The sequence below is a fragment of the Ambystoma mexicanum genome, chromosome 3q, assembly GCF_040938575.1.
Source record: "Ambystoma mexicanum isolate Mex_15411 chromosome 3q, UKY_AmexF1_1, whole genome shotgun sequence".
In the NCBI taxonomy this organism is placed as follows: domain Eukaryota; kingdom Metazoa; phylum Chordata; class Amphibia; order Caudata; family Ambystomatidae; genus Ambystoma; species Ambystoma mexicanum.
The window spans coordinates 32825408-32839596 of NC_090926.1; the positions used below are offsets into that span (position 1 = coordinate 32825408).

Genomic DNA, 14189 nt, shown 5'->3' on the forward strand with positions numbered 1-14189 from the left:
CCCATTCCTGGACTCCATGGGGCATTTTCGGCGCAAAGAGCGCATGCTAATACAGCCGGCAGTAATTGCGCCGAAAATAGGGCGCTAAATGGAATTTTCACCTCCAGAAAAAAGCTGGAAGTAAAACAGCCCATTTAGCTTCCAACTCGTGATAGGGCCAGCTGTTGAATGCGGCGGTAATATAGTTATCGCCGCATCAAAGGGCTACCACCCAACTTGTGATAAGGCCCTTTGTGTGTACTGAGCTTTTGGTGTTGTATTGATCACCCAGTTGTCTCGGTAGCACATGCGTGATATGCCGCAGCCCAAGTCCCCTATGAATCTGGAGTACGGGGACTGCAGAATTGCCTGGACAAAGTATAGACTTCTATCAAATTTCTCCTAAAAACCACCCTTTCAAATGTATCATTTTGACCTATTATTTCCCAAATGTTCTTGGGACAGACCCTCCCAACACCCAGGCTGGGGTAGAGGTTGATTGCTTTACTCTCACAATTTCAGGCAAACTATCGATGCCCCAGCACTAAACCTTCACCCGCTGCCACACCCAATGAGGCTCATTTCGATTGCCCCCAGATGGCTAAACGTGGAGCGGTAGAGCAAGATCTACCCCAAAAGGCATTCTGCTCCAGCCCTACCAGTGTCCCGGAGGTATCGGCTTGCACTATAGAATCCTCCCAAGCAATGTCACCCACCCTCAAGGCTTCTCACTTTACGCATGGGCCCTTCTGAGCTCTGAAGTATCATGGATACGTGCAGGGCCTTACACACCACTGAAGAAATACATATAAAATAAAAAGTGGGACGGACCAGTTATAGACATGTCGATATACCAATATGAACAGAAAATGCATAGATTGAGCCTCCCCCTTCTTCGGCCACATCTGCCTATCAGCTCTGTGCTTCTTTGCCCTTGCCCCCACCCTCTTGTGCCACTCTCTCTACCTGCCCATCCAGCCATGTACGCCTCTGTGTTTCGGCGTGTATGTGATCACAGAAAATGTGTTCAGAATACAAAACCCAAAGCTACTGACTTTGATCTGCTCACTTTTAAGGGGACTAGAATTCGGACAATGGTCCTTGAACTGGGTTTACCTACTCCTTATTATATGTGTAGTTCCTCACAGTGTATCCAGCCAGGGCTCAAGATGGTTGTACTAGTCCTCACAGTGAGTGTACTACCCATTACACTGGGCATGTCCGAACCGTATACCGGATGAACCCTGTGCATTTACCAGGTGTACCTGCCCTTCTTCTGGGTATACTTAATTCATGCACTGGCTGTACCCGCTTTTAACCTGAATCGTATACTGGGTCCATGCGATCTTTATAATGAGTGTGCATTCCAAATGCAGAGATATGGGGTGCCTGCTCCTCCTAGTGGGTGTACATGGTCCACCTCGCGGGTGTATCTGCTCCTCCTGGTGGGTGTACCTGCTCCTCCTAGTGGGTTTATCTGCTCCTCTTAGTGGGTGCAACTGCTCCTAATGTATATTTATTTATTTATTATATGTATATAACAGTTCAGTTTTACATATTTTTTTAATCAATTCATCACGTAAAGATATCTTTCTAAATATACATCACTTAGATGTTTCTTTCTAAAACACCTATCATAAAATCATCACACATTTAATAGTATACAATATTTTTTGACAGATCTTTTAAAATTGCTAAAATCATCACATAAAATGTCATCAAATAGAAAACTAGGTTTGCGTCGTTTCCTTCTACTAGCTTTACCCACGCACTATGTATATCACACGTATACATAGAGTTATCATATTTCATCAGAAATTGTCTTCGTATTGTTCTTAGACTTTCACACTCACATATAATATTATATGCTGATTCGAGTACATTAATACCGCAGAGGCGACAGAATCTGATTTCTCGGGGGATTCCCACTCTCGCCCCTAGTATTTCTAATACATCACATGAATTAAATTTGAATAACAGATACCATCAAATGGTAGAGCAATTAGGGTATGACATCTGGTATTTTGGTTTCATAGCCCTTATTCTGGTGTATTCTATGAACATTCCACTGTTTGATTTGGTTGCCAGATTTAATATTATTTGTTCTCTATGTGTTTCACAAATCAATGTTTTCAATTTACATTTTATCTGGGCCACAGAATATAGCAGCCAACAGTGACTCTCATTTTTTATCAATTTAAGGTAGATTAATCTCCATCTGTCTATTGTTTTAAAATCAGTTTTGGAGTCTATTCCCTCATATTGCTCCATCATTCGCACCATCAATGTTTCGTTAGCAAGTCGTGTTAATTTCGCATAAAGTATGGTTGAAGACAGCTGCACTTTACTTCTCATACAAGGATTTCACATTCTAGCATCATGTATTCTTAGGGCAATGTTTTTGGCATTCGCAGCAGTATCCTTAGCATTTTAGCTTCAAATTTATCAAGGTCATTGCCAAATGTGCTGCTCCAGATTTCTGCACCATAGATCGGGCATGAAACAATTTTAGCTGAGTATAGTTTAACAACTGTTGCCACTGAGTAAGTGCCCTGATTACTTATAAACTTACTCAGTGCCATAGTTGCAATCATACATTTCCTTTTAGTTTCAAGCCAGCGTTTCTTCCATGTAAGCTTGTCATCTATGATAACTCCTAAGTATTTATATACATGGACCACTTCAATCTGTTGTTGGTGTAGTGTCCACCCATCATTGTATCTCTTCTTATTAGACGACTGTCTTTCAAACTTCATAATTTTAGTTTTACCAATGTTAACAACAAGGTTATTAGCATTAGCAAACTTTTCAAGCTCATTAAGTTTTGCCTGTAGCCCTTTGCACCTGCTCCTCCTAGTGGCTGTATCTGGTCCTCCTAGCGGGTGTATCTGCTCCTCCTAGGGGGTGTATTTGGTCCTCCTAGTGGGTGTACCTGCTCCTCCTAGTGGGTGTACCGGCTCCTCCTAGTGGGTGTATCTGGTCCTCCTAGTGGGTGTACCTGTTCCTCCTAGTGGGTGTATCTGGTCCTCCTAGCGGGTTTCATCTGCTCTTCCTAGTGGCTGTATCTGGTCCTCCTAGTGGGTGTACCTGCTCCTCCTAGTGGGTGTACCTGCTCCTCCTAGTGGGTGTACCCGCTCCTCCTAGTGGGTGTACCTGCTCCTCCAAGCGGGTGTATCTGCTCCTCCTAGAGGGTGTATCTGGTCCTCCTAGTTGGTGTACCTGCTCCTCCTAGTGGGTGTATCTGGTCCACCTAGGAACTAGTGGGTGGATCTACTCCTCCTAGTGGGTGTATCTGGTCCTCCAAGCGGGTGTATCTGCTCCTCCTATGGGGTGTATCTACTCCTCCTAGTGGGTGTACCTGTTCCTCCTAGTGGGTGTATCTGGTCCTCCTAGCGGGTGCTCTGCTCTTCCTAGTTGGTGTATCTGGTCCTCCTAGTGGGTGTACCTGCTCCTCCTAGTGGGTGTACTGACTCCTTCTAGTGGGTGTACCTGCTCCTCCTAGTGGGTGTATCTGGTCCTCTTAGAGGGTGCATCTGCTCCTCCTAGGGGGTGTATTTGGTCCTCCTAGTGGGTGTACCTGCTCCTCCTAGTGGGTGTACCGGCTCCTCCTAGTGGGTGCATCTGGTCCTCCTAGTGGGTGTACCTGTTCCTCCTAGTGGGTGTATCTGGTCCTCCTAGCGGGTGCATCTGCTCTTCCTAGTGGCTGTATCTGGTCCTCCTAGTGAGTGTACCTGCTCCTCCTAGTGGGTGTACCTGCTCCTCCTAGTGGGTGTACCGGCTATTCCTAGTGGGTGTACCTGCTCCTCCTGGTGGGTGTATCTGGTCCTCCTAGCGGGTGTATCTGCTCCTCCTAGAGGGTGTATCTGGTCCTCCTATTGGGTGTACCTGCTCCTCCGAGTGGGCGTACCTGCTCATCCTAGTGGGTGTATCTGGTTCGTTTACTGAGTGTGCTGGTGCTTATACTGGAAATGCATACCTTACCCTGGAGTTTACTGCCCCTTCTACTGGGTGTATTTGGCCTCTCATTCTGGGCCTGCCCGGACATTTACACTAGGAGAATTGCTCCTTGGACTAGGTGTGACTGGGTGTATACGGTGTGCACCGCAGTCATTACACTTAGTGAACCTGGCCCTTTGCACTAGAAGACTAGATGCACTGGTCAGAGACACTTGATGACCCCAGCTGTACGTGTGCACTAGGTTCTCGGTTGCGTGCACCTGGTTCTGAAGCCGAGTGTATCTAGTTATTACGTACCAGCTGGAAATACCATTAACTGGGTGTTCCGTTTTTATATTGGGTGTACTTGGTCTGCTTTAGACCAGTCGTCCTAATGGTTGGTGTGTTAACACTGGGTGTGGTGATCCGGACAGTTGTGTGCACTGGTCCCCGTATATTGTTTACCCGGTGTAGACTTCTTATACTTGTTCTGCAAACCTTCCTTAATATGGTTGTGCAAGGTGCATGTAGTCCACACCTTCTAAAGTCCCCCTTTCAAGTCACGTGCACCTCTCGCGTACATGCACGGCCTGGGGACACGCTCGCTGCTACAGCAGGTGTTTTATTACCTGGAAGATATCAGATGGACCGGGCAAACCTGTGAATTATTAATCCTCCTCGTCTTCCTCCTGGGATCACCGCCCGTCCCCAGCACGGAGAGTTCACCCCTGGTGCCCGGCTGAGAGTCCCACAGTGTCGACCACAATCTTCCCGGCCCACTGAGAGAGCCCCGGCTCGGTCCGGTGTGGGGGTCACGCCATGGACGTCTTTTACGCCTCCACCATCAACATCTACAAGGTGAGAACCTGGGGCAGCGGACTCGGAAGTAGAGGGGCGCGTGTGTCACCTCAACACTGCCTCCTCCTCGTCCCACCCGAAATGATTTCCCCTTTTGAAATGTCCCCCTTTGTACACCGCCACATACACTTCTAAAAGGTTAACACACGGGCGGAGGGGGGAAGGGTGGGGGAGTCTGCGGGGGAGGTAGCCTCCAGAACGGAACCCGAGGACACCTCTGCCGGGCCTTTAGTCTCCTGTGTCCGCCGATGACAGCCCGCGAGTCTCTGAGCGACCACGGACTTCGGCACGAGGAGCCCGAACACCTGCTTCCTGCTCTGAGGGGACCCGGGGACCCCCCACCCCTTCCCCGCCGCGCCTGTTTGGGAGTATGACAACCTTGGATTTGGATTCCTTGAGATTCCACATAATCCGCAGACAAGGCTGTACACGCCTGTAAACAGTTGCAGGCTAGTTATGACATCACCTCTGACCTGTTCTAAGACAATGGCATCACCACGCTCTGTAATCAGTTATTACAGCCCGCTTGTGACATAACAATGCCTGCTGCAGCACAGAACAGAATTCCAGCGGTCACTGCAGCACTGCATTAAAGCCGGCACGCTTTTCAAATTCCTTGCTTGTGAAATAGCTTTCTGTGACACTTTACAGCCATTAACTATAAGAACTGTTTATGGCAGTATGTTTAATTTGTGAGACGTTAGGCTGTTCTGGAAGGACTGCCAATTGCAAGCCCCTTACAATATGCTGCCATTTAGTGCATATTATTTTAAAGTGCTTTTAATGGCATTTATTCTGTGTTTACCTGCATTGTATCTGTTTTCAAGCTCCTGACTCATTCCGGGTGGAATCCAGCTTGTCCTATTTCTACGATCATTGCGCTTGTGCGCGCCCAGCTGCTGCCACTCTCTCGGCATAAATGTGCCGGAGAGAACGCCCGCCTCTGCCCGTCCTGGACCGTATGGGGCTGTGGGCTCTTAATGACCCAGGGGCTGCCTATGAGTTTGGCGTACGCCACTCCTACTCTCACAATGACCTCACTGCTCTGGCACCTACCAGCCTATGCTGGCCCCAGGGATTTCGTGTTATTGACCCGCATGAATCGAGAAAAGAGGAAGCCATGTCTAGCAACGTCTACTCTCTTAAAGGCATGCTGATTAATGCGAGATCAGCACTGACTCATCAGGAAAACGTTCATTCTATCCTTGATGAATTCCAGTCTGATTTCTTGCATGACTGAGACCTGGCTTACTGGCACCTCAGATCCTGACATCATTCAAATTCTTCCCTCTCATCCTGCTTCAAAATCTGGAGGAGGGGTAGTTATCATATTTAAAAACGCGGTGAACGGCTCTGCCATTCCACCCTCTCACAACCTGGCCTGTGAAATCTTGCTGATTAGACTTAAACCTTCCCCTATCAGCTCACTTCATTTTTTAATAATCTACCGCCATCCTGGCCATGTCACTAACCAGTTTCTTAACACTTTCATTCAACTGGTTGCTGACCTCGCTCTTTCGTATTCTAATCTAATTATTTTAGGGGACTTCAATCTCCATCCGAATGTTTCTGACGACCTGAAAGCTAGCACATTTGTCTCTGGGCTACAGGACTGTACCTTCACGCTGAGAAATCGCTGCCCAACTCACATAGGAGGGAACAAGCTGGATTAAATTTTCTCTGATCGCGATGAGCTTCTGGTGTTTCTTTCCGGCCCCCTGGCCTGGTCTGATCATTTCCTTCTTCCTTTTTCTCTCCCTGTTTCTCGGCCTAAAGTGAAACCGGTAGCTCTCTATAAAACTCGCTGCCATTGGGCCAGAGTTCCCCCTGAAGCCATCTCAAGCTCTATTATTGCCCTCACTGAAGAGGGAATAGCCAAAGACTTTAAAGACCCTTGCAGTGCCCTGATTGATGCCTGTCAAGGCATGGCAGATAGCCTTGCTCCCCTCACCAAACTCTTTGTCGGACCCACCCACCTACTCCATGGTATTCCCCTGCACTTAAGTCTTCGAAACAAACCTGTCATTGAGCGGCACGCAGTTGGCTTTCTGACATGGATTCTGCAACACGGCTCTCCTATTTATAAGCTCGTACCGCCTACCACACAGCTATAAAATAAGACAAGGCTGATTTCTATGCAAATCACATTCTCACTGCCTTTTGCTCCACGCTGGAGTTGTTCAGAGTCACTAAGGAACTGACCACTCCTGCAAAAAGTCCTCTAACAACCGTATTTACTCAGGTCCACTGTGATCACCTTTCTACTTTTTTTGGAGACAAAATTCTTAACATCAGACAACTGATCAGTCTCGAAAGATCATCATTGATTGACTCCGCTGTGGTCTCTGCTGCAATAAAGGAATCCTCGCACAGCAACTTCCAATTTAACGCAGTAACAGAAAGTACGGTTTCCTCTGTCCGAGCCAAACTTCGATCTGCTTCCCCCAGGGACCCTACTCCACTTGTTAGGCTCCAAGAAGCTTCCAGCGACCTCACTGGTCCTCTCACTGCTGCACTTGATTACTCTTTTACTACTCGCCATATTCGCTCTTCCCTTAAGCATGCAGTGATCTCCCCCCTACTAAAGAAATACCAGCTCGACCCGCAGCAGCAGAGAACTATTGCTCCATTTCTCTGCTCCTGGTTTTGATTAAACTTATGGAATCAATTGTGTCACCTCAACTTTCGGCTTTCCTGGAGGCCAACTCTCTTCTCCATCCTTTTCAATCTGGTTTTCGCCCTGGGATGGGGACTGAATCCGTAATAGTGTCACTTCTGGATGACATTGCTCTCCTTCAGGACCGTGGAGAGGTGGGAGCTTTGATTCTTCTCGACCTCTACGCGGCCTTTGATACAGTGGATCACCAGAAACTGCTTCAGTGCCTTAACGAGGTAGGAATTGCGTGTACTCCACTTAAATGGTTTCTTCCTTTTTGTCGGAACAGGTTCAAATGGTTTCTCTCCTGCCATTCGCATCCCTGTCTACTGTATTGAAATGTGGAGTCCCCCAGGGCTCTACCCTGTCCCCACTGCTTTTTAATCTTAATATGCAGATTCTGGCTAAATTGATCACCAGCTACAGAGTTATTTTTTCTCCTATGTTGACGATACCCAGATTCTATTTCGTCTTAGCACGCCCTCCATTGGTACACCAAATAAGCTGAAAAACTGCCTTGCTGCAGTGGGTGACTGGGTGGCTAATAACTGGCTGAAGTTAAATGGTGACAAAGCTGAGATTCTCTTAGTTGGTTCCAATGTGAATGGTCAACTATGGACCAGTGATTATTGGCCCTCTTCCTTTGGTCCATGCCCAAGCTTTCTTCCGTGGTAAAACATATTGGAATTAAACTCATGTCCAGTGGATCCCAGGAAGCTCAGGTCTCTGCGGTCTGCCAGATGGGTTTTTATAAAACTCAAGACTTTAAAAAAGGTTCTCCCCCTTCTTCCGGCCGCCCTGAGATCAAAAGTGGTCACAGCCTCCATTATGAGCTCCTTGGATTATTGTACCTTGGGCAACCTGAGAGGCTTCTTCAACGCCTCCAAATTCTCCAGAACGCTGCAGCATGTCTTGCCTTTGGAGCCACTAGACTTGCCTACTCTCGTGAACTGCTGCGCCAACTACACTGGCTTCTTGTCGCAAGTGTGTGAAATTTAAGGTCCTCTGCTTGGTTTATCGTGCCATTAATGGAGTTGGAGCTGAATTTTTATGCTCCAAGATTCAGCCCTACATCCCTAATCGCCCACTGCGCTCAACGAACATGTGCCTCCTACCTGTTCCTAGTTTTTCTCATGCCAGAGCTGGAGGGAGATCATTTTCAATTCTCACCCCCACGCTCTGGAACACTTCACCCCCTGATCTCTGTAAGCCTCAAGAGTTCTCTGCATTCTGTAAAGCTTTAAACCCCCATTTTTTTCAGCCTATCCTCCTTAGCTTCTCTCTTACCCATAGCGCCTCGATACCTCTGGTCTTTGTGCGCTTTATAAATATCCCATACATACATACACTGCTCAGGTTTAACACATGAGAGCAAGAATCTACATGTCATCTCTTATTTTAAAGCACAAAACGAAAATGTTTTTAGATGCTTTTTATTAAACTGCTTAAACTATTTTTTCTCAACACATTAGAAGCTGCCTTTATTATCTGAACATAATCTTAATTGTTGTCAGTAACTAAAATATCTCTTATGTTAGAATACGCAAGAGGCCATGTATTAAAGGGGATGACAGTGTATGGTGATGCATATTGAATAAAATACCCACTACCGTACATATAAACAATAGTGCATGTCCCAACCAGAACTGCAACCTCATAGAAGAACCCAAGCCTCCGGCCTCATTCCCCTATTTCGTCACAGAACTCGGTGACTTTCAACATCTTTATAATGTACAGTAGGGGGTACTTTATCCAATTTATTGTAGTTGAGCTGTGATATCACCAGTGACCCATAATAAGAACATGACATCACAACCACTGTAATAACCTATTAAGGTTGGTTGTGATGTCATTATGGCTACCTGAGCCACCACAGTGCAGAATTACTGCTCTCACTGGAACACTTAATTAAAGCCATGACTAACCTTTCAGAATAACTTCTTGCAAAACAGAGATGGAAGTGTAATATAAATCTTTGGTACGCTGTACCACTAGTTCTTTTAATTTGTACAGAGCGTACTTTTAATTCAAATGCTTAAGAAACTTGTTTGGACTCTTTCTCTTTCTCCTGAGCCAAATATAGACTCGGCCTAGGCCGGACATTCAAGCACTGCTTGTTACCAAAGTCTCAGCTACGCAGACACACAGACAGCATCTGCAGCTCTGAAGGTCATTAGGGTGCTCAGGTTGCAAACACATTTCTTTTATCAGTGGCAGGCCCATTCATATGCCTGATGGAATATTTCCAACTCAAAGAGCTCGGAAAGCACCAGTTACCTTGCACATCTGTGATCATTAAAGTGCGCAACACAAAGCGCCTGTTAAAGATTTTTTTATATCCATTATAACTTATATCTTGACGTGCAAAACAAAGTTGCTATAAATCACTAATCAAATGTTTTCAACATCATGAATAACAACGAGCTGGAGGTTTGTGACAGAGAATCTGCATATGTATCTTTGTTTATTACACAACCTATTTTATTACATGCCTTAAATCACTGAAAGTAGAGCGTGGTTAGCTAGATTTCTCAGGTTGGCATTAGCTTGCATTCTGGGACTTATAGTTTACCATTCTTGATGTGAAAATTAAAGCCATAATGATATTCTTTCCGCTTAACGTGCTGCTAGAAGTGTTTGCCTGCTGTCAAGTGACTTTATTATGCAATTTGTTTAAAAAAAGTAAACTCTATAAGAAATTATCACTGTAGACCTTCAAATCCAACTATTTGAGCCAATGTTTGTGATCCTAGACAGAGGTTCACAATTTTATACTTATTTAGGCATTCCCCCCAAATGTGTAGCCTAAATCTGACTTGCCCTCCAACATGTCTAACTAAACCCACGTGAGATATCTACCCCTTGTCAGCGCTGATGGCCCGCTTATCTAGGGTGAGGGGATAGGGAGAGAATCTAGTCCTATCTAGTTCTAGTCACCAATAGTTTTTCAAGGGTACTTAATATCACTGTGTGTAATTTGCTTTGCAAATTAAATTCTTATTTTATTTTTACATTTATTTACTTTCTTTGCTCTGCATTTTCACACCTTAAAACATCTACAGAGCAAAACAAGCTCTGTTTTGATTCATTAAAAGAAACACCGTTTCCCAGTGTTCCTGAGACTCCATCTTGCACCTAGTTTTATTTCTGGTGCACTGTTGTTCTCAACACTACTTTCCACCCAGAAGGGTAGAAAGGTGCAGTGCTAAAAGATGATTTCTTTTATCTGCTGACCCTTTTACCATGCTGCTTGTCTATTCCTTTTTCTAAAAAAGGGTCACGTCTGGCCTACCGGTTTCAGTGGTGCCACTTTCTTCAGGGCCATAACACGTGTTTCCGTGCTGTCACAAGAAGAGAGTTTCAAAATATCTCTGCATCCGCTCCATACACCCATCCGCTCCATACACCCGTCCGCTCCATACCCCCGTCCGCTCCATACCCCCGTCCGGTCCATACACCCGTCCGCTCCATACACCCGTCCGCTCCATACACTCGTCCGCTCCATACACTCGTCCGCTCCCTACACTCATCCGCTCCATACACTCATCCGCTTCATATACACATCCGCTCCATACACACATCCGCTCCGCCCTATACGCTCATCCGCCCTATACACTCATCCGCCTCATACACTCATCCGCCCTATACACTCATCCGCTCGATACACTCATCTGCTCCCTACTCATCCGCTCCATACACCTATCCGCTCCATACACCCATCCGCTCCATACCCCCATCCGTTTCATACCCCCATTCGCTCCATACACTCGTCCGCTCCATACACTCATCCGCTCCATACACTCATCCGCTCCAATACACTCGTCCGCTCCATACACTCATCCGCTCCCTACACTCATCCGCTCCATACACTTATCCACTCCATACACTCATCCGTTCCATACACTCATCCACTTCATATACACATCCGCTTCATACACACATCCGCTCCGCCCTATACACTCATCTGCCCTATACACTCATCCGCCCTATACACTCATCCGCCCTATACACTCATATGCTCTATACACCCATCTGTTCTATACATTCGCTAGGTCTGTACATTCATCTGCTCCGGCTTTCTACACACTCTCCGCACTTCCATATTCATCCGCTATCCACACTTGTGCGCTCTGCATGCTCATCCACTCCACATACTCATCTGTTCTACACACTCATCCGGTTTATGCTCATCCGTTCTGCACATTTGTCCGGTTAACGCATTCCTGTATTCTACTCGCTTCTCTGTATTTACGCACTCATCCGCGCTACACGCTCGTCCGCTCTACACACTCATCCGCTAAACATGTTCTTCCATTCATGCATTCTTCCACTCAGCGCATTCATCTGTTCCACCTGCTTTATCCATTCTAACTATTTCATCCACTCCATTCACTTCGTTCACTCCTCAAGCATTCTGTCCATTTCAGGAGTTTAAATCTTGTTACTGATTCCGTATGATTTACTCTTATTAACCATTTCACTGCTTTGATCTACTTTATTCGTTTTAATTCTGATTGTCCTTCTTGCTTATATTAGGGGTTATTAGCTGTCGGTTTCTTGCATCAGCTAGTTTGTTGGATGGTGTCATTGAGTTGCTGTTAGTCTGTTTGGGTTAGTTTGGTACAGGTTGGTTTTAGAGGAAGAGCCAGGTTTTCAGCAGTTTGCGGAAAGACGTTAAATCCTCGGTAAGGCGGATGTGGGGTGGGAGTGAGTTCCATAGGGTGGGGGCCAAGGCTGAGAATGATGATCCGCTTAACCTCACTGAGTTTGTCTTCGGTATGACTAGGAGGCTGGCAGAGCTTTATTTTAGGGCCCAAGGGGGTGATAGGGTTTTAGCTTGTCTTGAAGATATTGAGGTCTGGTTTTATGCAGTGCTCGGTGGGAGATGCATAAGGTTTTGAAAGTCACCCTTCGGGCTACTGGAAGCCAGTGCAGCGTCTTAAGGGCTGCCGAGATGTGGTCTCTTGGACCGAGTGCAAGTAGCAATTTGGCAGCCGCATTTTGTGCCCTTTGGAGTTTATTCAGTTGGTACGCGTGGACTCTGAGGTATAGGGGGTTTGCGTAGTCCAGTCTTTATATAACGATTGATTGGACCGTGCAGAGTCTGTTGGGAAAGGAGAGATATGGAAAGATGCGCCTAAGGGTTTTAAGGTGGTAGTGGCAGGACTTTGAGACGTTGTTGACTTGGCGCGAGAGTGTTAGATCAGAGTCAAGGGTGCATCCAAGATTTTTCACTGAGTTGGAGGGGGTCGGCGAGTTGCCCATGGCGGATGGCCAGGGTAGCGGGTGCAGAAGTTCTGACTTGCCACATACCATGATTTCTGTTTTGGAGGGGTTTAACAAGAGGTGGCTTTGGGACATCCAGAGTTCTATGTCAAGGAGGCAGGAGGCCAGGTGAGGTCGGGAGTTGGGTTTTTAGCTCAGGAGTTTTAGAATGAGTTGGGTGTCGTCGGCATAGTTGTAGCACAGGATGTTGTGTGAACAAATTATCGGTGGGAGGGTGATCAAGTAGAGATTGAATAGGAGGGTGGATAGGCATGCTCCTTGTGGGACTCCTGTGTCGACTGGTCGGGCTTGGGAGGTATAGGTGGAGAGTATCGTTATTTGGTACCTATCTTTGAGAAATGATGCTATCCATTTAAGAGCGGTTCCACGGATTCCTAGGGAGTGGAGGTGGTCTAGAAGGATTGAGTGATTGATTGTGTCAAAGGCGGCGGATAGGTCGAGAAGGATTAGTGCGGCGCATCCCGCGGAGTCTGCCGTCATTTTAAGGTCATCCCAGATTGAGGTTAGGGTGGTTTCAGTTCAGTGACGGCTCTGAATCCTGATTGTGCAGGATCAAGGTGGTTGTTGGCTTCGACAAAGGCATTTAGTTGGGAGTAGGCGGTTCGGTCAATGAGTTTGGCAAGGAACCTGGTGTTTGAGATGGGGTGGTAGTTTTTGGGCTTGAGAGGGTCGAGCAAAGGTTTTTTAATTAGAGGTTTGACATGAACCGTTTTGAATGCATCGGGAAAGATACCAGAAGATAGGGAGGCATTTATGATGGATCTTGCGTGTTCTCCTGCGCAGGTGGAAGTGAACATTTCTTTGAGGGTTGTGGCTGGGCAGGGGTCTAGCGGAGAGCCAGATGGTTTGCGGGCAGATAGAAGTTTGAGAAATTGCTCTGGAGTTATTGGACTAAAGGATTCAAACGTTGGTTGCATAGCGGTCGCAGCCGATGAACTGGGCGGTGTGGGATGAGTATTGTCTGGTGGATGTAAGAGAGCTAGTTTGGTGGCTAGAGTATTTGTTCTTTCGAGAGCTGTGGTGTAAAAGTGGAGGGAGAGTGAGTCGCACAGTGATTGGGAGGGGGTCCGGATGGTCGTGGTGCAAGCGGGTTTGGTGAATTCGGAGATGATTTTGTGGAGTTCTTTGCTTGGATTTTTGCAGTTTAGGATTCGGGAGTTGTAGTGGGCTTTTTTTGCTTTCTGGATTTCGGCCTTTGTACTGAAAGAGGTGTCGGGCCAAGGTGGCCTTGCTCTCCTGGGATCTGTTATTCTGCCATTTGCGTTCTAGGTATTTATATAGTGGTTTAGTGGTCTTCAGCTCAGGAGTGAACCATCTGGGGAAGAGGCCACGGCGTATTGATGGTTTGCAGGGGGGTGTGAGCCGCATCAGAGATGCGTTGAGCCACGAGTCAAAGGCGTCAGGGGTTAGTTGTTTATTGAGTTGGCAGGTAATGGGCATTGGTCTGACAGTTACACCGATACTAAATGTGGTC

The 14189-nt window shown here is 46.6% G+C and overlaps 1 protein-coding gene across 1 annotated transcript in view; it reads left to right on the forward strand.

The window, feature by feature from the left end:
• Positions 1-4571: 4571 nt before the first annotated feature.
• BAIAP2L2 (BAR/IMD domain containing adaptor protein 2 like 2) overlaps positions 4572-14189 on the forward strand; it is a 279276-nt gene continuing 269658 nt past the window's right edge. Inside the window, exon 1 of the mRNA XM_069652997.1 lies at positions 4572-4773. Coding sequence (XP_069509098.1) covers positions 4735-4773 — 39 coding nt within the window. The 5' untranslated portion in view covers positions 4572-4734. The remainder of the gene's footprint in view (positions 4774-14189) is intronic.